The 24,788-nt window shown below is 39.2% G+C and overlaps 1 protein-coding gene across 30 annotated transcripts in view; it reads right to left on the reverse strand.

Annotated features, from left to right (window-relative positions):
- LOC137504538 (neurexin-1) overlaps positions 1–24,788 on the reverse strand; it is a 2,090,050-nt gene that overhangs the window by 161,655 nt on the left and 1,903,607 nt on the right. For 9 of the 30 annotated variants that reach the window (XM_068233117.1, XM_068233100.1, XM_068233098.1 and 6 more), the window contains 2 exons: positions 17,071–17,160; positions 15,439–15,755 (listed from right to left, as the gene is read on the reverse strand). In XM_068233117.1, the coding sequence (XP_068089218.1) occupies positions 15,439–15,755; positions 17,071–17,160 (407 nt within the window). Of the gene's footprint in view, positions 1–15,423; positions 15,756–17,070; positions 17,161–24,788 lie in introns of all 30 variants that reach the window. The other 21 variants (XM_068233108.1, XM_068233107.1, XM_068233118.1 and 18 more) reach the window with 3 other exon arrangements.

Genomic DNA, 24,788 nt, shown 5'->3' on the forward strand with positions numbered 1-24,788 from the left:
TTACAATCATCTCAGATCTGTATCAGATGCCTAGGTTCACTGCCTCATCTGCCAGTCTCTTCATCTCCTCCTAGTGTTCATCCCACTAATACTCTTTAGATTGTAAGCAGACACACAAGGGCAGAGTCCTACCCCTAGTTTGTATGCATGACTTACTCTAGTGAACATTGTTTAATGCTATGCATGAAATATGTATGTATTGTGGACTTGTGTTGTTGGAGATTCAGACTGCACTCTGAATGAATTATGTATGCATTTATGGCTCCCATTATTACCTGTATTGTACACTGTACAGTTCCACAAATGATGATGTACTTTGTAAAGTATTAAAATTATTAGCACTCTCCAACATCCCCCACCCTCCCCCCAGGAAAATGTATCTCTTTACTTATGCCTAATACTAACAATGGGCTTGATTCACAAAGCAGTGCTAACAGTTAGCACGCTGGTGAAAAGCCCCTTATCACGCCTAAACTCAGTTTAGGTGTGATAGGCGTGATAAGTTTAGGTGTGATAAGTTTAGGCATGAAAAGTTTAGGTGTGATAAGTTTAGACGTGATAACTATAGCACCAACTGGGTTAGCACCGCAGTGCACAGCTGATCAAAAGTTTTGCGCTAGCAAAGTCTGGTGCACTTCGCATAGAGTTTAATGGCGCTGCTTTGTGTGCGGGACTTTGCGCGCAATCTAAACTTATCTAAACTTATCACACCTAAACTTATCTAAACTTATCTAAACTTATCACACCTAAACTTATCACACCTAAACTGGCTTTTCACCAACGTGGTGCAATGGTTATCATGCCTAAAGTCTCTAACTGGGTTAGCACCGCTTTGTGAATCGAACCTAATATGACTGTCCAGCCAGTCATATCATTTATAAATATCTACAAAGCTCCATAGCCATGTGGCTGATATTTTCTTATTTTAAATCCACAGGGCTTTTATTTTTATCAACCTATTTGCCACCACATTGTTGATATTTGTTCATCTGGAATTACATGGTTATTCCCTCGGGTTCAATAAATATAGTGAACTGAGGGAAGTTCTAAAGGTTTTGGACTTAAACAAAACATCTGTTTGTCCCTTGCTCAGTTCCTCTGAGGAAGGTGGGCGGGCCCACCGAAACATGTCAGCTGATTGGTAGTAAAGAGGTGACGTCACCAGGACACCCGGAAGAGTACGCCGGAGTGTCATGCCGATCTGATCTTTGGGCCAGCTACGCGGAAACCAGTGAGGAGTGTGAGGACTGTGTAAGGAGGTGTGCCTTCGGCCGGGGCACATCGATTGCTATCACACTGCACGGACGGAGTGCGGATGTAGGAAGCTCACTACTCATTGTCGGTGGTAAGAGTGGAGTGCTAATGGTGACAGCAAGTCCGGAACCCCCCTCCCCCCTCCTGGACTAAGTGAGTTGTCTTGAATCCTTATGAAAGCAACAATTGATGTTTTACTGACAGAAGAGGAATACTAAGGACTGTCCTTCATTCCTGCTAACAAGAAGGTGCAAAAAAGCAGAGAGGGAGATAGTATACAGGTTTTATTGATATTGCATGGGAGCTAGAAAGGAAGCGCTTTGAATGTGTGAGGAGTGAATGGTGCTGTGATCACATGCAAGTGCTGACTTTGCTTTTTATCAGTAACCGGTAAACAGGAATACTGTTTTATTGTGTGTTTTAACAATTTGATCTATTATTAAATATTTCAGTCATTTACTGCAGTTTTGGCGCAAGTATTCATTGGTCTTGGTTTTATTTTTATCAACCTATTTGCCACCACATTGTTGATATTTGTTCATCTGGAATTACATGGTTATTCCCTCGGGTTCAATAAATATAGTGAACTGAGGGAAGTTCTAAAGGTTTTGGACTTAAACAAAACATCTGTTTGTCCCTTGCTCAGTTCCTCCTTGTTTATTCTATTATAGTTCATATTAATTTTTTCTTTCTAGTACTATAGCCATATACACATGTCAGATGGTTCACACTCGTAGTTAGCTTAAATGACCATTGTCATAAAAATCTTATAATGTAAAACTGACCCGAGTATAAGCCCAACCACCAACTTATAGATAGACTGTGGAGGTGGTGGTGGGGACTGGGGAGGGGTCTGGAAGCCATATTTCATCCTATACAGCTATATGTTGCATACAATAGTAATTGGAGAGCCAAAAGCTAACAGGTACCTAGCCCCACCACCACTCCTCCCCTGAGCAAGGGTCTCCATGTTCCCCGCAGCAGCCAACCAGTTCTTTCACTTACTGGCATATCCAGTATGGTGGAGGTTGTGGCTGTTACTCTCCCCAAGTGGCCCCAGCATATGAAGCATTGTGGAGGAAGCAGATGTGACTCCCAGAGTGGCCTTGGCATATGCAGCGTCGTGGAGGCAACAGATATGAATCCCCCAGGTGGCCTTGGCGTTTGAAGCGTCGTGGAGGCGGCAGATGTGACTCCCCTAGGTGGCCCCGGCATATCTAGCATGGCGAAAGAGGTGGCTGGGACGCCTCCTGAATGGCGCCCAGTATTTGCACTGTTGGAGGTGGTGGTTTTAACTTCCTCAAGTGGCCCTGCATACCCAGCATGGTTGATGAGGTGACTGAGACTCCCCCCGAATGATGCCCGGAATTTTCAGTGTTTGAGGTGGCGATGGTAACTTCCCTGAGAAGCTCTGGCACATGCAGAGCAACGCACAATGTCACTTCCAGGTCCTCATTGCCTGGATTCCATTTCAGTCTCCATCACAGTCTCAGCTCCATGATATCCTCTAGTGGCCCCTCCGTTTATGTGAACCACAGGGGGAGATAAGACTGCCACAGAGGCTGAAGCAGAATCCCGGTGATCCGAACTTGGAAGTGAAAGATGCATGCTTAATTGAGCATTGCTCTGCATTTACCGGAGCTTCTCTGCATCTACCATCACCAACTCCAACACTGCAAATGCGGGGGGAGTCTCAGTCACTTCATCCACCGTGCTGGGTATGCAGGGCCACTCATCCGCCACCTCCAACATCGCAAATGCCGGGAGCCATTCGGGGGAGTCTAAGTCACCTCCCCTACTATGCTGGATGTGCTGGGGACACTGAGGGGACACACTGCATCCAACCTAATGACTGTGGCAATTGGGGGGGTTGGGGGGTTGGGGACTCAGGAGTGGTAACTTAAGTAGTGATTCGAATATAAGCTGACACCCCCATTTTTGGGACACTTTTTGGCCCAAAAAGTCAGCTTATAGTCAAGTATATAAGGTGAACATATACAGATAAGAAGTATGTTTCTTTAAGAGTAAAATAAGCCATACATTACTTTTCTCCTATGTTGGTGTCACTTACAGTAAGTAGTAGAAATCTGACAGAATGGACAGGTTTTGGACTAGCCTATCTACTCATGGGGTAGTCTCAGGGATATCTTTATTCTCAAAAGCTCTTAGTGAATGGCGGTTGCTCTGTCCAACTGCCAAAAGAGTGTGCAGCGACCAGGGAGGCTGGCCAGTATCTTTGTACAAATCTTTTTCAGTGCGTGTCTTTATAAAGAATAAAGGTCATGCTGAGAATCCCCTATAGAGAAATGGACTAGCCCAAAACCTGTCGGTAATCTCAGATTTCTACTACCTACTGTAAATGAAAGCAACATAGGAGAAAAGTAATTTATGGCTCATTTTACTCTGGAAGACACAAGCTTCTTATTTGAATGTGTTCACATATATTTTAAATGTTAAGAATTCTGTGACAGTGGTCCTTTAACAAATATTGCTATATACAGGGAAACATTTTTTTTTAAATTCACATATTCTTGAATTGGAAGCATCTAGAACCAGACTGCAATGTACATAATTCCGATCGTGCCAAAACCTACAGACACCACAAAACTATTCAAACACCTACACTTTCTGGTTTCCTTGCAGCCTAATATTACAACATAAATATGATTTTCCTAGAGAATGCCAAAAGAATGCAATCAATTCAAATGAGACATCAGTCATGTTGTCTCACAATGCAGATGGTACAATATGGAAGTTAGCAAAATACGAGTCCTCTGTGATAGATTTGGTTGTCATCACCAACTGTTACTTATTTCAGGATAAAACATTCCCATACTGGCCTTTATTGTGTGTAAAATTATAAGTCTTCTCCACTATCATTGTTCAGGATCATTTTACCTTCTCATACAACAATTTCAGGAACAGAACAATTAAAACATATTAATACTTCCCGAACAAGGAAGATAATTACAGGAAAATACAAAGCAAGCAGAATGAGCGCTACTTTGCTGTCTTTTTCATTGTAACATTTTATTTCCGTTCATTAACAATGCAGTAAACATTTAAATGAATATTATGCTGTGGAATACTTACCTTATATTTTATTCTAGTAGCTATAAAATAAAAAAGCAGATTTGGATGCATAAAATAAATGGTACAATATAACCAATTAGAATTTTGCGGAAGACTGCAGGCAAAGATGTGAACAATTATTATTATTGCAGCTTGAGCAATTGGTCATTGGAACAGACTCGGTTTATGGCCAAGAAGCTCTAGATTTTTTTTTTATTGAAATGCAAAAAAAGTAATGAGATCTGCAATATTGTCTGCATATTGTTGTAGATGAATTGACTATTAAGCAACTTCAATAGCTCATATTTAAACATAAAAAATGAAATTGCACATGTTGCATAGAAATGTAAATGTCTAGGAGAATACAGGAATGTGTTAAGGAAGAGATTGAGATTTTTGGCTGTTACTCTTTACATACATTTTTTTTAAGCGTGTCATTTATTTATTTACTTTTTTTTAGTTTTAGATAGAACAGGTTAAACCATCTGTCTAGTTGTTATTGCTTCCTGTGTCTTTATTTGAATTATAATTTTAATATTGGATGATGCAAGAGGAGGAAGTGAATAACAGAATCTCATCACTAAAGTCTACAGTCCGATACATACAGGGGGATCTTTGGCAGTTTTCTGTCACCCAAAGGACCACTAAGCAATCTCTGCTGGGTGAAAGAACATTGCCGACTCTTTATAGATGCGTCATCAGCCTGCTGGCTAGCAGTGCACCGGTTGCGATGTAGGGGGGTTGGAGAGAGTTTGTGAAAGAACGCGTGGTGTACAACAGAGCGAATACCCATGGGTGGGGGAGCAGGGAGAACAATGCGATAATGCAGTACATAGGAGTTCGCTAAAGGTCTGGAATAGTGGATCTTCAGCTGAAATTGTGTGGCTGCTGTACACACACTAGTCTGACCCCTGAATCTCCATGGTGGTCATTATCGACCACCACAGCCAAGTTCAGACCAGCAAGTCAACAATAAGAACAAAAAAACCTGCTTTTTTAATCAAATTAAATTTAGAGAGTGGAACTGTCATTACACTGCTTTTAATATCCATAGTTTTCTCTGTGATGTTATGCAAATGAAAATTCTGCCCCCCCCCAAAAAAAAAAAGAGGAATTATTTAACAAAAACCATAGGAGTGGCAAACCAATGAAGCAACCTGGAGATAAAAACATGTTGCCAGCAACTAAATATTGTTTTTAATGGATTAAGACTTCAAAGTAACTATTTACTATTTAGTAAAATTAGATCATGTAAGCTGAGCATGGGATGATAATGGGCATAACCTTGAAGGGAAATAACATGACAAAACATTTTCATTACAAAGCTATGTCCAAGAGAAGAATTACGATTTATTGAGTTGCTGCAGGAAGTTCCTCCCTTTTGATCTTTCAAGCCACCCGGTTGGTTCTTTAACATAATTAATGGCTATACTACCAAAAAGAAAAGCTCAGATGTTCAGACCGGTGTACTCTCAGTACCACTTACATTAATGCCAGTTTCTTGAAAGTTTCCACAAGTAGTTTTCACTGTAGACAACCACCAAATAAGTAATTTTTTATGCTATTTTCAGTTTGCATTGCCAAATTTAAACTTTGGTCATTACATAGAGCTGAGGAATGACCCCAAAAGAGCTTCTGGATAATGTCCTGGTTGAACTCAATGGACGTATGTCTTTTTTCAACCCAAATATAACTATGTCCTAAATGTCTTTTCTTTTCATCTGGAAGTCATCAGAAATATGCATGCGTGAATGCCTTTTGTTTTAGGAAAGCTATAGTAATTTTTATACTATAACATGCTTGTTGGTGCCCTTTAGCAACATACGGTAGCCTTAATTTTGCTCTTCATGATTTCAGCATTATTGTTCTAGTTTAATACAACATATTCTGTATGTAGGTCACCTTGACACGGTGAAATGCCCTGACTTCAAAGTAAAAGTGTTCGTAAGCTACTGCCTTGTGCTTTTTTTTCAGATGCATGCCTTTATTCTCTTTGGGTTGCAGGGCAGGAAATGGGGTTGTCGTGAGAATATTTTGATGAATCTTCTTCAAAGTCACTGCTTCAGTATAAACAGAAACACATCCTTCACCCATATTTTGCCCTCAAGAATTACCAGCCATGCGATGTTTGAAACAGAGCCAACCTCATTCTGCTTGGCCAAAGAGGCGTCCTCATTGTTCCAAAACATTCAGTTGCCCCAGGGTGCATTACTATTGCTGTTTAAGTGGCTCAATATTTTCAGTGAAAGCTCAGTTTGATTGAGAAAAATAAAATACCGTGACAGAATTCCTTTTCTTTCTTTTTGGTAATAAAGCAGCCATTCTCCGTGAACCAATTCTAGAAACTGTTTGTAACAACTGACAGCTAGGCCTGCTACGAACATGGAATTCAGCCTTAGATCATAGCTTGTAGAAATGGGTCACTAATTAATAGGAAGCTCAAAAGCAAAGATGCTACTGAAGCATGTATGAAGCAAGTTTCCAAGAAATAATTAAAAAAAAAAGGTTCTGTATGAATAATGACCTTTAATAGACTGAGGATTGGAATATATAAATGAAATAAAAATAAAGAATATATTGAATGTTACATAGTTACATAGTTATTTTGGTTGAAAAAAGACATACGTCCATCGAGTTCAACCAGTATAAAGTACAACACCAGCCTGCTCCCTCACATATCCCTGTTGATCCAGAGGAAGGCGAAAAAACCCTTACAAGGCATGGTCCAATTAGCCCCTAAAGGGAAAAATTCCTTCCCGACTCCAGATGGCAATCAGATAAAATCCCTGGATCAACATCATTAGGCATTACCTAGTAATTGTAGCCATGGATGTCTTTCAACGCAAGGAAAGCATATAAGCCCCCTTTAAATGCAGGTATAGAGTTTGCCATAACGACTTCCTGTGGCAATGCATTCCACATCTTAATCACTCTTACTGTAAAGAACCCTTTCCTAAATAAATGGCTAAAACATTTTTCCTCCATGCGCAGATCATGTCCTCTAGTCCTTTGAGAAGGCCTAGGGACAAAAAGCTCATCCGCCAAGGTATTATATTGCCCTCTGATGTATTTATACATGTTAATTAGATCCCCTCTAAGGCGTCTTTTCTCTAGACTAAATAAACCCAGTTTATCTAACCTTTCTCGATAAGTGAGACCTTCCATCCCACGCATCAATTTTGTTGCTCGTCTCTGCACCTGCTCTAAAACTGCAATATCTTTTTTGTAATGTGGTGCCCAGAACTGAATTCCATATTCCAGATGTGGCCTTACTAGAGAGTTAAACAGGGGCAATATTATGCTAGCATCTCGAGTTTTTATTTCCCTTTTAATGCATCCCAAAATTTTGTTAGCTTTAGCTGCAGCTGCTTGGCATTGAGTACGATTATTTAACTTGTTGTCAATGAGTACTCCTAAGTCCTTCTCCAAGTTTGATGTCCCCAACTGTATCCCATTTATTTTGTATGGTGCTAGACCATTAGTACGTCCAAAATGCATGACCTTACATTTGTCAACATTGAATTTCATCTGCCATGTATGTGCCCATATAGCCATCCTATCCAGATCCTGTTGCAATATGACACTATCTTCCTGAGAGTTAATGATTCTGCACAATTTTGTATCATCTGCAAAAATAGCAACATTGCTCACTACTGCATCTACTAGGTCATTAATAAATAAATTGAAGAGCACTGGACCCAGAACAGACCCCTGTGGGACCCCACTGCTAACAGTCTCCCATTTTGAGTATGATCCATTGACCACAACTCTTTGTTTTCTGTCCATTAGCCAGTTCCCTATCCATGAACACAGACTCTTCCCCAGTCCTTGCATCCTCAACTTTTGCACCAGACTTTTGTGGGGAACAGTGTCGAAGGCCTTTGCAAAGTCCAAGTATATCACATCTACAGCATTCCCAATATCCATATTAGCATTCACTACCTCATAAAAGCTGAGCATGTTAGTCAAACAGGACCTGTCTTTAGTAAACCCATGTTGATGCTGAGAAATAAGATTATTTTCTACTATGAAGTCATGTATAGTATCTCTTAGTAACCCCTCAAATAGTTTGCATACAACTGATGTTAAACTTACAGGTCTATAATTTCCTGGATCAGATTTTTTGCCCTTCTTAAATAATGGGAAAACGTGGGCTGTACGCCAATCCACTGGGACTCTGCCAGTTGCAAGAGAGTCACAAAAGATAAGATAAAGGGGTTTATCTATAACTGAACTTAATTCCCTTAGGACCCGAGGATGCATGCCATCCGGGCCAGGTGCCTTGTCTATTTTTAATTTATTTAGTCTTGCCTTCACTTCTTCCTGCGTTAAGTATTTAATATTACAGTTAGAAGATTGAGACTCTTCCGCCTCTGTAGTTTGCAACAGTGCTGTTTCTTTTGTGAAGACAGAAGCAAAGAAAGCATTTAATAACTCTGCCTTACCTTGGTCATCCACCATTGAGTTCCCATCCTCATCCTTTAGGAGTCCTATACAGTCAACCTTTCTTTTTTTAGAGTTAATGTACTTGTAAAACTTTTTTGGGTTAGATTTGATATCCTTAGCGATTTGTTTTTCAGCTTCAATCTTTGCCTGCCTAATTTCTTTTTTACAATTTTTATTGCACTCCTTATAATTGCTTAGTGCAGCCTCTGTCCCCTCCTGTTTTAAGACCTTATAGGCATTCTTTTTCCTCTTCATTTTATCTTTAACCTTTCTATTCATCCATAGAGGCCTTTTTTTATTCCTAGACATTTTGTTTCCATATGGGATATACATACTACAGTATTGATTGAGTATAAGTTTAAAAGCTTGCCATTTCCCTTCAGTGTCTTCCCCTTGTAGTACATTATCCCAGTTCACCAAACTTAGTGCCTGCCTAATTTGAGTGAACTTTGCTTTTCTAAAGTTCATAGTTTTAGTGGTCCCGCTGCCCCGTGGCCTATCAGTCACCAGCTCAAACGTTATCATGTTGTGATCACTATTTCCCAAATGTTCTTGAACCTGCACATTTGATACATTATCTGGTCTATTAGAAATGATCAGATCCAGTAACGCATTCCCCCTAGTTGGTTCAGTTACCATTTGAGTCAAGTAATTGTCCTGTAGTGCTGCCAGAAATCTGCTGCTTTTACCAGAATGGGTAGCCTCAATACTCCAGTCAATGTCTGGAAAGTTGAAGTCGCCCATAATTATGACCTCATTTTTACCTGCAGCTTTTTCAATCTGCTGTAGTAATCGCAGTTCTGCAGCTTCATTAATAAGAGGTGGCCTGTAGCATACCCCACTAAGCAATTGGCAACTTTTTTTTCCACCATGAATATTTACCCAAACGGACTCCACATCTTCGCAATCTTCCTCCATCTCATCGTTGAGGACAGCTGTAAGAGAATTCTTAACAAAGAGACAAACCCCTCCACCTTTTTTCCCTGTTCTATCCCTCCTAAACACATTGTATCCTTTTAAATTAGCTATCCAGTCATGGCTTTCATCCATCCATGTCTCGGTTATTCCCAAAATGTCATAGCCTTTGTCATTCAGAATGAACTCTAGTTCGTCTATTTTATTTGCAAGGCTCCGAGCATTGGTTACCATGCACTTTATATTTTTACCACCACATTTACCAATTTTGTTTACATGAAATTGGCTACTTGAATTTTTACCAACCACCTTAATCTTTACACTGTCCCCACCCCCCTCTCCACCCTCCATAATGATAGGTTCCCACTGTCTTTTTACCTCATCTTGTCTATGTATTGAGACTTTATCCTCCCGCCTCCCCCCAGATCCTAGTTTAAAATCTCCTCCAACCGTTTAGCCATCTTCTCCCCCAATGCAGCTGCACCCTCCCCATTAAGGTGCAGCCCATCCCTGCTGTAGAACCTGTAGCCGACTGCAAAGTCTGCCCAGTTCTCCAGGAACCCAAACCCTTCCTTCCTACACCAATTTCTCAGCCACTTATTTAACTCCCTAAGCTCCCTCTGTCTCTCAGATGTAGCACGTGGCACTGGCAGTATTTCAGAAAACACCACCTTGGAGGTCCTTGCTTTAAGTTTATCTCCAAGTACCTGAAAATCCTTTTTGAGGACCTTCCATCTCCCACTAACTGTGTCATTGGTGCCAATGTGTACCATGACAGCCGGGTCTTCCCCAGCCCCACCCAGTAATCTGTCAATTCTTTCCGCTACATGCCGAACCCGAGCACCCGGGAGGCAACAGACTGTACGGCATTCGCGGTTTCTTCGACAGATTACCCTATCTGTGCGCCTAATAATTGAATCCCCTACCACCAGTACCTGTCTAGCCTTAGCTGCACTCCTATTCCCTTTCTCGTTACAGCAGTCTGCCCCTTGGTTGCTAAGGAGCACATCCTGCTGCAGCATTGCTACTCCTGAATCATCCTCCCCAATATTACGCAAACAAGCATACTTATTAGTGAGGGACAACTCGGGACTAGCCTCCCTGCCACTTTTTCCCCTACCCCTTCTAACTGTGACCCAACTAGCGGCTGCCTCTGCTTCTTGGTCCGGCTGTACTCCACCCTCCTCATCTTCAACGGTTCCATCCAGTGTCTGGATCGTGAGATCCAAGCTCTTCTCCATGTTGTGTATGCTTCTCAGTGTTGCGAGATGCTTATTTAGCTCTGCGACTTCCGCCTCTAACTGAGCAACATGCACACACCCAGGGCAACAGTAAACACCCTCAATCCGCTGATCAAGGCATGCATACATGTTGCAGGATGTACACTGTACAGCATAGTCCAACATGATGACTTTTGTGTGGGGAAAAATTATTTAAAGTAAACTGTGGTGGTAAAAGATGAAATGGGAGAGTGAGTGTAGCTGGGGAGGAGGAAAGGGAGAGTAAGTGAAGTTGGGGAGTGAGTGAAGAGGGGGGGGGGGAGGGGAGGAGGGGGAGGGGGGGGGAGGGGAGGAGGGGGAGGGGGGGAGGAGGGGGAGGAGGAGGGGCGGGAGGGGTGGAGGAGTGGAGGTGGAGTGAGTGAAGTTGGGGTGGAGTCCTCAAAATTTAAAGACTACACCACAACGTGCCTAGCACATTCTAACCAATGCAAAAAACCACAATATTGATAGAAGTTTTTTGTTTTTTTTTTGTCCTTACCTACTTCCTCTCACCACTCTCTTTGTGCCTGTGTTGTAACGCCTGTTTTTAACGCCTATGCCACTTGTGTCGCAGCCACTTAGTGAGCAAGCCACAGACTGAGCAAGCTCAGTACTGAGTCCTGAAGCTGACCAAATACCTCCTGTTGCAGCTAGTCCCTCCCCCTAGCCAATTGCCTGCTGCAAAACAAACTAGAGGGAAAAGAAAAAAAAATGTGTACTTTTAAAAACTGACACTTGCTGTTTAATATCAGATGAACCACACAGACAATCCACCAGATATTGCAGCAGCAGAATGTAAACCTGTACTGTATTTTTTTTTCTTTCAATAGCTACAAAAAAGCACAACTAACAGTTTAATAAATAATTTATCACAGGGCTTTAAAACATGGCGGTAAGTTCTCACACACATCCATTAGCTGCTGATGAGGGTCCCAATATGAATTATTTACAGTAATAAATCATGTTTGCCATTATAAAAGCCATCCTTTATAAGCTCAGGTCCACCAGGACTTTAGCTGCTTTAGGAGGTCCTGGACTCCTGGCTCTAATGATACTAAATGAAATATAGGACTATTAAAAACACCAATGGTACAAGTAGTCTTGAACCCCACAAGGACAGCAGCTGGGTGGCAGAGATGGATCATCATAGTGATCAGCTAATGTGACTATTTTCATTTTAACATGATTTGGATAGATGAGAACATGTTGACATTAGAAAATGTTTTCGTTTTTCCCCCCCACCAAATCCATTGAAGTCAATGGGCATTAGAAAACATTTTGAAGCAAGTACATATTTTTGTGAATATATGTATATTACAAAAATCCATTACATATGTTTTCAAAAATGTCCAGTTAGGTAAAAATGTAATTTTTGATGTAATTTGACAATGAAGAAAAAATGGAGGCACAATTGAAAAAATAGAAATACCTTTTAATCCACGGTGTACTGACACGCGGGGTACAGTGGGGGTGAGGGGATGCCTGACAGCTGATTCGCTAAAAAAGCTTCCTCAGAGGCAAAGATTGGGAACAACCTTGTTTTTGCCTCTGAGGAAGCTTTTTTAGCGAAACAGATGTCAGGCACCCCCTCACCCCCACTGTACCCCGCGTGTCAGTACACCGTGGATTAAAAGGTATTTCTATTTTTTCAATTGTGCCTCCATTTTTTCTTCTTTGTCAAATGTCAACTGTTTATATCAATGAATAGGGAAGAACAGAATTCCCTTTTTACATCAAAAATTATGTAGTTTTGTATAAGGGAGAGACAGACTGGCACCAGATGTGGGTGGGTGGGCACTGGATTCACCGGATTGCGTACTCCATAATCAACGTGCTCTCCAGAGCATACACTTGAGCATTTGACAATGAAGAAAAAATGGAGGCATTTCTTGTCAAATGCTCAAGTGTATTACAAAAAAATTGTTCAAAAGTTTTTGAGAAAAATAATTTAAAATATTCAAATAATTTTTTTTTTAAAACCCCGAAAAATTACAGTTTAAAAACAATTTTTTTGTTACATATGTTAAGGAGAATAATGGGTACAAGTTACAAAAAAATTGTTCAAAAAGACCTTGTAGTTTTTGAGAAAAATAATTTAAAATATTCAAAAAAAATTTTTAAACCTAGAAAAATTACAGTTTAAAAACAATAAAATTGATTTTCCTCAAAAAACTACAAGGTCCCTTTTTTGAACAATTCTTTTTGTAAATTGTACCCACTATTCTTCTTAAAATATGTAGCAATTTTGGCAGCACCACCATATATGGGGGCTTTGCTATTCACTGCCAAAGTCGGCACAAAAATATGCATGAATTACATGTAAATTCATGCGTAGTTACGAATGGTAATAATTAACTACAAAATTAATTACGCTATTTCCCCACAATTGTGCATTACGATGAATAATTGTGTATTACGATTCGTAATTATGTATGGGTGTAATTTCTGTTCATTACTAGTATTTACTAAGCCTGCTTGTTCTTAAAGGGACACTTAAGTCAAACAAAAAAAATGAGTTTTACTCACCTAGGGCTTCCAATAGCCCCCTGCAGCTGTCCGGTGCCCTCACCGTCTCCCTCCGATCCTCCTGGCCCCACCAGCAGCCACTTCCTGTTTCGGTGACAGGAGCTGACAAGCTGGGGACGCGAGTGATTCTTCGCGTTCCTGGCCACAATAGCGCCATCTATGCTGCTGTAGCATATATCATATACCATATAGCAGCATAGAGGGTGCTAATGTGTCTGGGAACGCGAAGAATCACTCGCGTCCCCAGCCTGTCAGCTCCTGTCACCGAAACATGAAGTGGCTGCCGGCGGGGCCAGGAGGATCGGAGGGAGACGGCGAGGGCACCGGACAGCTGCAGGGGGCTATTGGAAGCCCTAGGTGAGTAAAACTCCTTTTTTTTGTTTGACTTAAGTGTCCCTTTAAAGTAGTTGTGCTGTCTAGGTTTCTCTTTAAATCAATGTGATCTCTGGGGCATTTAGCACCATACACAGGCTACTAGCTTCTAGCAAACTGACAATATTATTGAAGAAACACTTTAGATGCAGTAGGTTTCCCCTCTTTTGCTTTTAATATTTATTTTTGCCAGTAAAGGCTAAAAAAAAGCTGATTACAGAGTTCAGTTTACGACAGCAATATGTGAACATTAAACATAACTGCTGCTTTGTATAGGTGAGTGATACAGACTGATTACTGCAGAGCAGTGCCATGTAGAGTAATTTCACATCGCTGACAGATGGGATATCATGACAACAGAAAATGATCAGTACTTTATTATTATTTATTTTTTTCTTTTTAGTGTTTTGCTTCATACCAGACAGATGAATGAAACCTGCCCTGCAACATTTGGGTAACTGTTTCATATGCATGTGTGAGTATGATTTTTGTAATCTGTACATAAACCAGGCTAAATTTAGTCAAAGTGAACAATTTGGGGCATGAGCAGTGTCTGGAAATGTTGGGTGTCACCATAGTGCTGCCCATATTAAAACACAAACATACTGGCTATAGCTGGAAATTTGGACCATAGGCACCTGCGAAAAATAGCAGTGGCAACATTGCACAACATATTAGTGGGACTTTGTAGGAATGGTGGACCTGCGGGGGGAAATAGTTCACTGGATGTTGGTTACTTCGTAGCCAAACTCTATTGTATAATAGCAGTGAGTGGGGGGGGGGAGGGTTAGTTAGTATTAGGAGTAAGTGGGGGTGGTAAGGGTTAGGTTTAGGGTTAGGAGTAGGTTGGGGGTGGATAGGTTTAGGCATAGATAGCGGAGGGTTGAAGTGAGAATCAGGGTACAGAGGCAGATAGTAGAATATTGGTTATCGGTATTCTACCATAATAGTCTATATTCTACTAAAGTGGATAGTAGAATTACAGTAAAATTACCAATATTTTACTATAGTGAATAGTAGAATATCTGTAATGTTACTGAATTTCTACTATAGAAGATAATAGGATATTGGTAAAATTACCAAAAAAATTCTATTTAATTTCTCCTCATGCTGATTTTTAACCGGTTGCGCCCTCAGAGTGAACAGATGAGAAAGGCTGGACTGGGCAACTGTTATTGCATCAAAAACAGCAACAAAATTACAGCATTCCTAATCAGGCTGCAACTGAAATGAAACCAACAGAGGTGTGCAGTGCCCCCCAGGGACTGAAATACACACCTTGAATACAATTCACATACAAAACTATGCACTAAACCCTAATCCAGATAAATTGAATGCAGTTGAATGATACACATGGATGCAGCAAGCCACAATTAGACTTACACCTTGTACAATGTGTTGTACAAACTGTTATTGCATGTCTATGGGTACGGTTTGCACTAATCTTATATCCTAAAATAAAATAAATATGCTTGGTAAATTGAAAAAAAAAGATGCATGATTATATTGTACTACATTGATTACACAAAATGTCTAGGTAGAGTTTGGATTCTTGCAAGTATAATAAATCAACACCAACCTCAGGTCTACTAACCTGACCACCTGGTTCCCTTGTCGGTGTTTTCGGTCTTCTAGCGCTGGTGGCCAGTGTAGTAGTGGTTTCCATAATCGAGGTGGACATTTCGGACTGCATTGCTGTGGCTGTTGACTCCGTAGTCATAGATGAAGGCACATCACCAACAAGTCTTACATTTCCCTCTATTACGATGTTGGCATCACTTTCAGCAGCCATGTTGAGAACTTTTAAGCCATTGTAGTAGAGGCCACTAAGCTGGCCTTGAAATGGATGTCCCCGGTCCTTCCCTCCGATTTTAATAGTTGCCTGGCTATTGAAGATTGTGAGTTGGCGTCCTGCAAAAATAATATTACATACATGCAAAAATGTTGACTGTGAACTCCATAGTCTGGAAAAGATGACTAACAAATATTTTATGAAATGAATGGTGATCGCAATAAACTATAAGGTAGAAATACATCTCATAATCCATTGCTTTAAATGAAATGACCATGACATGTATATCTATTAATAAAAAAAATATAGCTACTATTATGAAAGTCAGAGCTGAAAGGCCAATCAAAGGTACAAATTAAGTTTGTTGCATTGAAATGTCAAAATGATTATTTTTCTAGCTTGCAATATGTGCCATATGTTATATATACTTTGCCAAACAGATAAACTACTACATTTTAACTCGGAATCAAGTTAACACTTTAAGGCATGAAACAACATGCATATAAATTTGATTCACGAATGTGTGAGTTAATAAAATGTTAAAACATGCAAGCAAACAATAGCAAGACATGTCTTTGGGTATTTAGTCATGAAAAGTAATTAGCATTACTTTTTATACATTTACTACTATAGTATAAAATTTAGTTTGCTTCACCACCAGTTAAGAAAAGAAACGCATCATTATGCAGCCAAAGTATAAAATAGCTCTGATTGGCATTTAGCGAGAAGACTAACAATTAAAACAGATTCTTTCTGATGTAAAAGCGACTTCAAGTAATGATACACATACCAATGGTGAAATTATGGCACAATTTCATTACACAAAGAAATCCTTAAAAACACTGCCAGTATTTTGAAATCACAGATACAGTTTTTAAGCAGATTGGTCTCTGCATACCATTAGCATGCACATAATTTTAGGTTCTGTTTTAATTAAGGTTTGTTCATAAATTCCTTGAAAGGATGCAAATGTTAAAGGGACTTCACTTTGATTGGCAATTCATTTTGCCCACTATTTAGAATACCTGTAGTTTATGCCAAGATGTTTTTTTTCTCAGGCTCATCAGAAAGATAAGAAAACTACACATATTTTAGTTAATAATTTAGGTGTGGGAATAGGAAAAAAACAGTCTATGAATAATTTAGAAAGTTTGGTTAAAGTCATCTATGAGTTCATTCATAGATTGAGTTAGAGTATTGAATTTACAGTCCCTTTAACCTTAAGTTAACAGGGTACGATTATTAAACATCTAAACAGGTATGAAAATTATTAAACACCGTATGCACAATGTCACTATCTAAATTTTACTGTTTTAAAAGTTTTTAAGTTAGGTTTACTGAAAATTTATTTTAAAGTTTATTAGAGTTACAATAAAACACTACTTGGTTATGTTCAAATTATTTTTAGTTGAAGTTTTAATCAATGTTTTTTACCTTTGTCGAGTAGCCAATCATCAACTACTCGACCAAGTCGAAATGGAATTCGCTGTCTAGCAATCGCCAGGCGTTCGTTATCATTGTTTCCTTTAAAGTTTAAAGAGACATTTCATTGGTTAAAATCTGTAAGGTCAAAGGTTAAACGTTAATACTTAAAGCTTGAGCTATACAGTTGCCACATGACTTTTTGAAATTTGGATTTTTAAAAAAATGGTACCTAAAACATGTCATATTTCATTCATTCATTTAGTTTATTTTAGCAAACAAAATTATTCCTATGTTAATGGAGAATTAGAAATCTGCACTTGAATTAGGTTATTAAAATTATGTTATAAACAGACCCAAAAAACATATTTAAGCATCAAGTCAGCGTTTTTTGGTATTTATTATCTAGTTAAACATGTTCAGATGTAACATATTTAATTTTTCAGGATACATCCAACTTCATAATCCAGGTTAGTAATTAAAAAAAAAAAAGTCTAGGAATCTGTAAACCATATTTGGATGTGTTATCAATGCATCCATGTTACCAAATATGACAAAACTGATTTATATCCACAAGATTCAAAAAATCATATGGTACAAATGCATTGCAAGTTAAATTAATTAAATAATAAAAATGGAGTACTAAAACTGATGATCTTCAGTTAATATTGAAAAAAGGACTTGACAAAAGTTATTTCATTTGTATTTAGGCATTTATCTAAGCGGAATGATATCCATCCTAATTAAGATTTCATTACAGGTATATATAGTTTTCCTCTAATTCTCTACTGGAATCTTTAATTGTTTCACTTGACAATTTACATGTAATTTTGATACAAATTAGCCAAAACAAATGCAAGAAACAAAACGAGGCAACTTCAAATAGTTCTTACAAAACAGAGAATTGTACATTATTGCTTCTATTTAAGGAGGTTCGAGAAGAACAGATGCTGCATTTCTCTCTTCAATCATGCTTCGAAATGTGAACGTTTTATGTATAAATCATCCTTATTTTAGCAACAATCCTTCAAGTGCATTGTGCATTAAAGATAAGTTCCAGGCTGAGAGAAAATCAGCCTAGACAATCCCAAGTCAATGTCTAGTAATGTCACATACATAAAAGCAACTTGATTGATCACATGGCAACAATTATGTCTTGGAATGAAGATATTTAGGGATTGTTTTTACACACTGGAAACACTTGGAATAGATAAGGGAAGACCAAGGCCTTGGATTCAGGGAACCAGACACACTTTTGATATAGAACTGCAACCTCCAGAAACCATGCCAACATCCCGTGCTGAAGCCTTTTAATAGCTGAGCATGACAGTATAACTATTGTTTATTTTATTTTTGTAATCATTTCAAGACATACATTTTTGCTATTTAAAAACCTACATGTAGATTGCATGGATATGACATATATGAGTGCTCCACAAGCCATTTGGCCATCTATAGGTGTTTATGTCTCCCTATATTCCATTGCCACAGACGCCAACAAGGCATCTAGTATGGAATTTTGGCTCAGTGCCAACTTTCTAAATTACTTGAAATAGGCAAATAATTCTTAGTTGATGCAGCAATATGCAAATGTTACTGCAAATCTATGCAACTTGAATATGGACCAATGAAATGCTTTCACTTCAAGATATCATTGGTCCATTTTACAATAGTTTTTCATAATAATAAGTATAATTCTATGTCATGATTATTAGCGTAATTCTCAATCATCTCAAATGTATGTGCACCTCAACAGCAATCCTACTGACTCATTTTGACTATAAAGCAGGTAGTTTAGGGCAAGACTTTTAATAAACACAATACAAACGTAGCTGGTACTGGTGTGTAGCTTTTGTAAAAGATAGCTGGCAGTCTAATGGTTATCACTTCATACCTTTTAGCAACTAATACATTTAGCCACTGGCAACAAGTTCCTGGATCCTAAGATTCCTGAAAAAAACTAATCAATGTGCTCAAATAATTTTTCAATCGGTACTAATTGTGCACAAAGTTGAAAATTCCACTCTTGAAGTTTGTAAATATTCGCTAATCTTAATAATTTTCCATCAACATCTGTCAATGTAAAATGCTCTATTGGAAGAGTTTTTATTACTCTTTATGCTTAGGTGTCAGTGTGTGCTGATTAATATATCGTATGTGCCTGATGTTTGCATATGCGATATACCCGCGACAGATTGTTGGCCTGATGAAGTGAGATGTTTGGGCTCATGAAACATGTTGCCTTGTGCTATTAAATGTTTTTACCCCTTGCTATAAGTGTGCCATCCTTTGAGGTAAGCCACCTCACTTTTTTTAATGTTTTTAAATATAGTTTATCTTCTTGGGTGCCTCTCCACCTTGTGTGATTAATATACAGTCACTTGTGTCTTAGCTCAGCAATGATTAAGTGTAGATAATCAAGTTACTACTTAGGAAAGTCTGTTGCAGGACATAAAAGACTGCAGAGGCAATGTTGGATGCGAAGGGCATTGCTATTTTAAATACTTTATAGCATATTCTCTTTTAATTAAAAATTTGACTTTGAAATGATTCTGAATGAGTTGTTCCCAACATTCATAGAGGTTACCAGAGTGACTTTTGTTCCATCCATCATAATATCAACTACACTTCTTACAAACAAGGAAAGAGACATTTGGATAAAATACTCGATTTTATGTAAAATTATATTCTGTCAGCCAAAATAATGTGGTAGCAGCTTATTTAAATGCACATACAGATTTTTTGTGTTCTTTCTCGAATTTTCTTTTAAGAATGGGTAATTATTCAGTCACCATTCAGCCTTTGCATTGGTGCATCAATAGAAAGAGCCCACTGACAAACAATCATTATAGTTTTGAATTCCAACACAGTTTAAAACTTAGATGACTGATGGAATGTGACTTTAAACAGATCTGAGTCAGAAGAATTCAAGTTTAACAGGTGTAGTTATAAAACGTTTACCATACAGATCTGATTCACTTTTCCTTTATCAAAGCAAACATTCCCGATCCATTAGGCCCCCAGAAAATGGCTGAACTTGTAAAATAGAGCTAAAATAATTGATGCAAATATATTGCATTGTTAAACAGATCCCCGTTGTTGTAAAATAGAGCTAAAATAATTGATGCAAATATATTGCATTGTTAAACAGATCCCCGTCTGAACGTTTGTGGATAAAACACATTACAAAACAACGACATATGTTGCTTTTATTTCTGTAGTCATTGCAACACTTTCTGGCCTTGTCTTGTAGAGTCAAAATTGCAAGTAAATATAATTTGAATAATTTTTCATGACTTTGTAGGTGACTGCAGAAGAAGATGTAAAGATCAATGTAATAACCCTTAATTAAATTGTGTCATGTGTAACATTGATAAATGTTATTTTAATTCTGTAAGAAAAGTTTAGCTTTTATTCATTAACTCACAAAAATAACTGTACTTTATCTAAGAAACAAAAAACAATCATTTTTAAATGATTACTGTACATTTAAATGTTTCAACTAGGGATGATCAGTGAGATGCAAATAATTCTGAGTTTATGCAGGGTTATGCAAAATATGCAGCCTAAAAAAGGCCAACGTGAAATGTGATTGCACAATGATCACTAGAAAAGAGTGGAGCGCGCCATAGTGTATTACATCAAAGGATGGACATTTATTGCACTTACAAGTTATACTCACAATGTTCAAAATTCAATTGAGCGTGTCAGCGGGCAGCCAGCCGCTATGGATCAGTGGAGGATAACGCGCTGTGGCCGGCAGCCAAGGCGATGTAATACACTATGGCGCGCTCCACTCTTTTCTAGTGATCATTGTGCAACAAACCCTACCACGGAGCGTCGCAGTGTATACACCTGTAGAGAAATCAGCCATTTGTGACAACTTGGGACCAGGAGCGCAAGAATTTTGTTTGTAGCTGTGAAATGTGATTGGTCCATTATCAAGATGCATAAATTTGCATGCAAAACTGGCATGATCAAGCATCACATTTGCATCCCATTGATCATCTCTAATGGCTGTATTCTGCAGAGATACCAATGATGTACGTTATGAATGTTCTGGAGCTTTGCATGCAAACTATAATCATTACCAGTCACTCTCCAAAACAGCTCATTATCTTTATCTAAGAGGTAGAATAGAATCTGAGGCTAGCAGATTACTGACTTATTAACACACATGCTGCCTAAATTGATCAGTTTCTCGAAGTTTTGATATGCTGCTTTTGACTCCAGAGCGATTTAAATTTGTCTATGAGTAGCATTTTACCTAATAACTACTGTCTAGTATTACAGACAGCTGCCACTGAGATTGGACTGACGTGCTTGCAACCATAGAATTCCCATGGATATTTAGGATCTCATTGCAGTAAAGCTAGAGCAGGGATGCCCAGCTCTAGTCTTCAAGGGCCGAGAGCCTAACACATTTTTGGCACAGCTCAATTTTATTGATGGGACTAAATCCCAATTTGCTATTTCAAACACATTTGCTATGTATCTGCCCATCCTAATCACTGGCATGAATATGACCCTTGAGAACTGAAGTTAGGCATCCCTGAGCTAGAGAATCTGCAGGAAGGCAAAAGGATTCACGAAATTATAATTCTTGCCTTGTGTGGACCAATGATGACAAAATCTGAGAGAGTAGACTCTGGGAAATATTATGAACTAAACTATACACAGCTGCTGTGGTTTCAAGTATTGTTATAGGGACTTCAGCTTGAAGTTAAAATATAATATTTAGTGACATTCCGTTACACAATGGATTGTGTAGTGAGGAACAAAATAAACACAGAGTGCTATAAAAAAGGAGTTTTTGTTTTATAATGATTAGTAAATATGAAACCTTTGCTAAATGCTGGTTTCCATGTAAATGTGGAAACATTAAACAGGCAGGCATTGGGCTTGATTTACAAAACGGTGCTAACTTTAGCACTGGCCCTTAGCACGTCTAAACTCAGTTGAAATGTGAGAAGTAGTGATCGTGCGCAAAGTACCGCGCTCAAAGTTTTGCGCGCGCACTGCACAGAGTGCAGGGCGCTCCACGCGAAGTGCCCACTAAAGCCTATGGGACTTAGCGCGCGCATAGGAGTTTGCGCGCGCAAAACTTTGCGCACGATACCTAGCGCACGATCTGATTGAGAAAACTGGTGCTAACTTACTTAGCACCCTGGTTAGCGCGCCTTAAGACTTTAGACGTGCTAAGTAGGTTAACACCTCTTAGTAAATCAAGCCCATAGTCCGTTATGTTCGTTGGACATCATGATATTGAACGCTGTTCACGTTGTGCATGTGATCAATCGCTTGTGACCAAGGTCTTTTCAGCATATCTAACCGAAACATTTAACCGATTTGGGCCCAAAATCGTTCGACTCATCGATCAGACATGCTTATTACAGCACTAATTTTCATCTGATTCAATAAAATTATCGATCGGGCCACAAAACCAGCAGATGTATGGCCACCTTAACTACTTTGTGGCTTCAGGGCATGGCTTTAACACCCTAGGAACTACAAACGCACCTTGAACCCAAACAGAAGCTCTGCATATACACCAAAAGCAAGGCTGCTAAGTGGGAGCAGCTGACCAAAAACGAACAACTGTGTATGCTCGGTGTGTATTCGACCCCACAAGTGGGGCTTGCACTCTTTTGCAGGTGGGCACTAGTCTGTTTTTAAGTAGCGCTGCTCATTTCCTTGCTATGTACTAATGTTGTTCGTTTTTGGTCAGCTGCTCCCACTTAACAGCCATGCTTTTGGTGTATATGCAGAGCTTCTGTTTGGGTTCAAGGTGCGTTTGTAGTTCCTGGGGGGCTCAGCGCATCTCTGATGGAGGCCATTCGGAGGCGGCCTGGTGTTGCGCTGATCCACCTTGTGCGCAATTTTCAATTTTTGATTTTATTTGATTAGCCGCACCCAGGCTATGCATATACATAGGTTAGGATTTAGTTAGTGTTAGGCCCCTCCCATGGAGGATTGACTTCTTCGCAGTGGGAGGGACGAGTACTTAATAGGTTGCATGCAAGCTGTTAATGGAAACCAACATCCTCCTCTAGTGGTAGACAGGTCATGTGTATGTTCGGTGTGTATTCGACCCCACAAGTGGGGCTTGCACTCTTTTGCAGGTAGGCACTAGTCTGTTTTTAAGTAGCGCTGCTCATTTCCTTGCTATGTACTAATGGCTTTAACACCGTTAGCACACTACCTAAATCTATTGCATTGTGATTTCTGATAGAACCAATGACATGCAAAGACTCTTTGGTTTAACTAGACAGTGCTGTGCTTAATACCTTCATACCACGTCATTTTATTATATTTTTATTACAAATGCCTGTCATTTTGTTGTGTCATTGATTGACAATCGTGCAATATCCGATTAGCAGGGCAGAGTAGATAGTCACACGTTACACACACTCTGGAGATGATTCCCTATGTTTTATAAAGGAATGTGTCCCATGATTAGGTCTTCCATATCTCATAAGTGAGACACAAGGGTTATGAGAAACAGCGGTAATTGTGCCTCCATAGACATACTGGAGAAGTCACCTTGGAGCAGTGATCAAAAATAAGCTTCATTTACTGGATTTGCTGAAGTGTTTCTTGCACTTCCTAAAGCATTTCTTCCAACAAAATAAATAAACCATAAATAAACCATGTGAATTAAAACAAAAAAACAGATTTCTTCTTGAAAAAAAAAAAAGGTACGGGAAAACGAGAAGAGCTCTAAAAAAAATATTGTCACTATCAGGTAACACAGTGCACAAAAATTGCTGAAATAATTGCTACTGCAAAAATAAAAAAAAATAAGAAAAAAATGTAAATTTAGACTACATGCATATAAGGTCGTACATTTTTCCCAGAGTAAAATGCCTGATATTGTTTTCCTATGTAGCTTTCTCCTACAGTAGGTATTATTATTATTATTATTATTATTATTATTATTATTATATCTGTTGTTGATGGTTGGATGTTGGTTTTGGCCTAGTCCATCTCAAGTCATCATTTGGTATTTTCCTTTATTTTTAAAAGAACTCCCTGGACAGTAGTAGCAAAGTCCAATTGCCAAAATAATGGCACATAAGTAGGGAGGACTTTGCAGGGGTGCTTTGAGAATCCACCATGAGTAGCTGGCCTGTCCAAAACCTGCCAGATTTGGCAGATTAATATGCAACATTAGGGAAAAAAAAGTAATTTGTAGTTCATTTCACTTTGTGACAGATGTACATTTTTCATAACTGTTGGACTTTAACCTCTTGAGGACTGCTGTGTTAAACCCCCCTAAAGACCAGGCACATTTTCATTAAATTGGCCACTGCAGCTTTAAGGCCAACCTGCAGGACCGCAAAACACAGCACACACGTGAATCCTCCCCCCTTTTCTCCCCACCAACAGAGCTGTCTGTTGGTGGGGTCTGATCGCCCCCCCTCCCAGTGTTTGTTTGTTTATTTGTGTTTGTTTATTTGTTTTTTTTTAAATAAAAAGTGTGTTTTTTTCTCCTGTTGCATACCCCCCTCCCTCCCTCCCCCCGCCGGCCAATCCCTGTGATCAGCTGTCATAGGCTTCAGCCTATGACAGCCGATCACCTCTGTGGCTCAGGAGGGGACAGCCATGTCACACAGCTGTCCCCAGTACAGCGCTGCTGCTGATCGCAGCGCTGTACGGGTAATTAGACAGCGATTACGCTGTCTAACAGTCTCCCGAGCAGCAATAGCCACTCAGAGACTGAAGAGGGG

The sequence above is a fragment of the Hyperolius riggenbachi genome, chromosome 4 (genome assembly GCF_040937935.1).
Source record: "Hyperolius riggenbachi isolate aHypRig1 chromosome 4, aHypRig1.pri, whole genome shotgun sequence".
Taxonomy (NCBI): Eukaryota; Metazoa; Chordata; class Amphibia; order Anura; family Hyperoliidae; genus Hyperolius; species Hyperolius riggenbachi.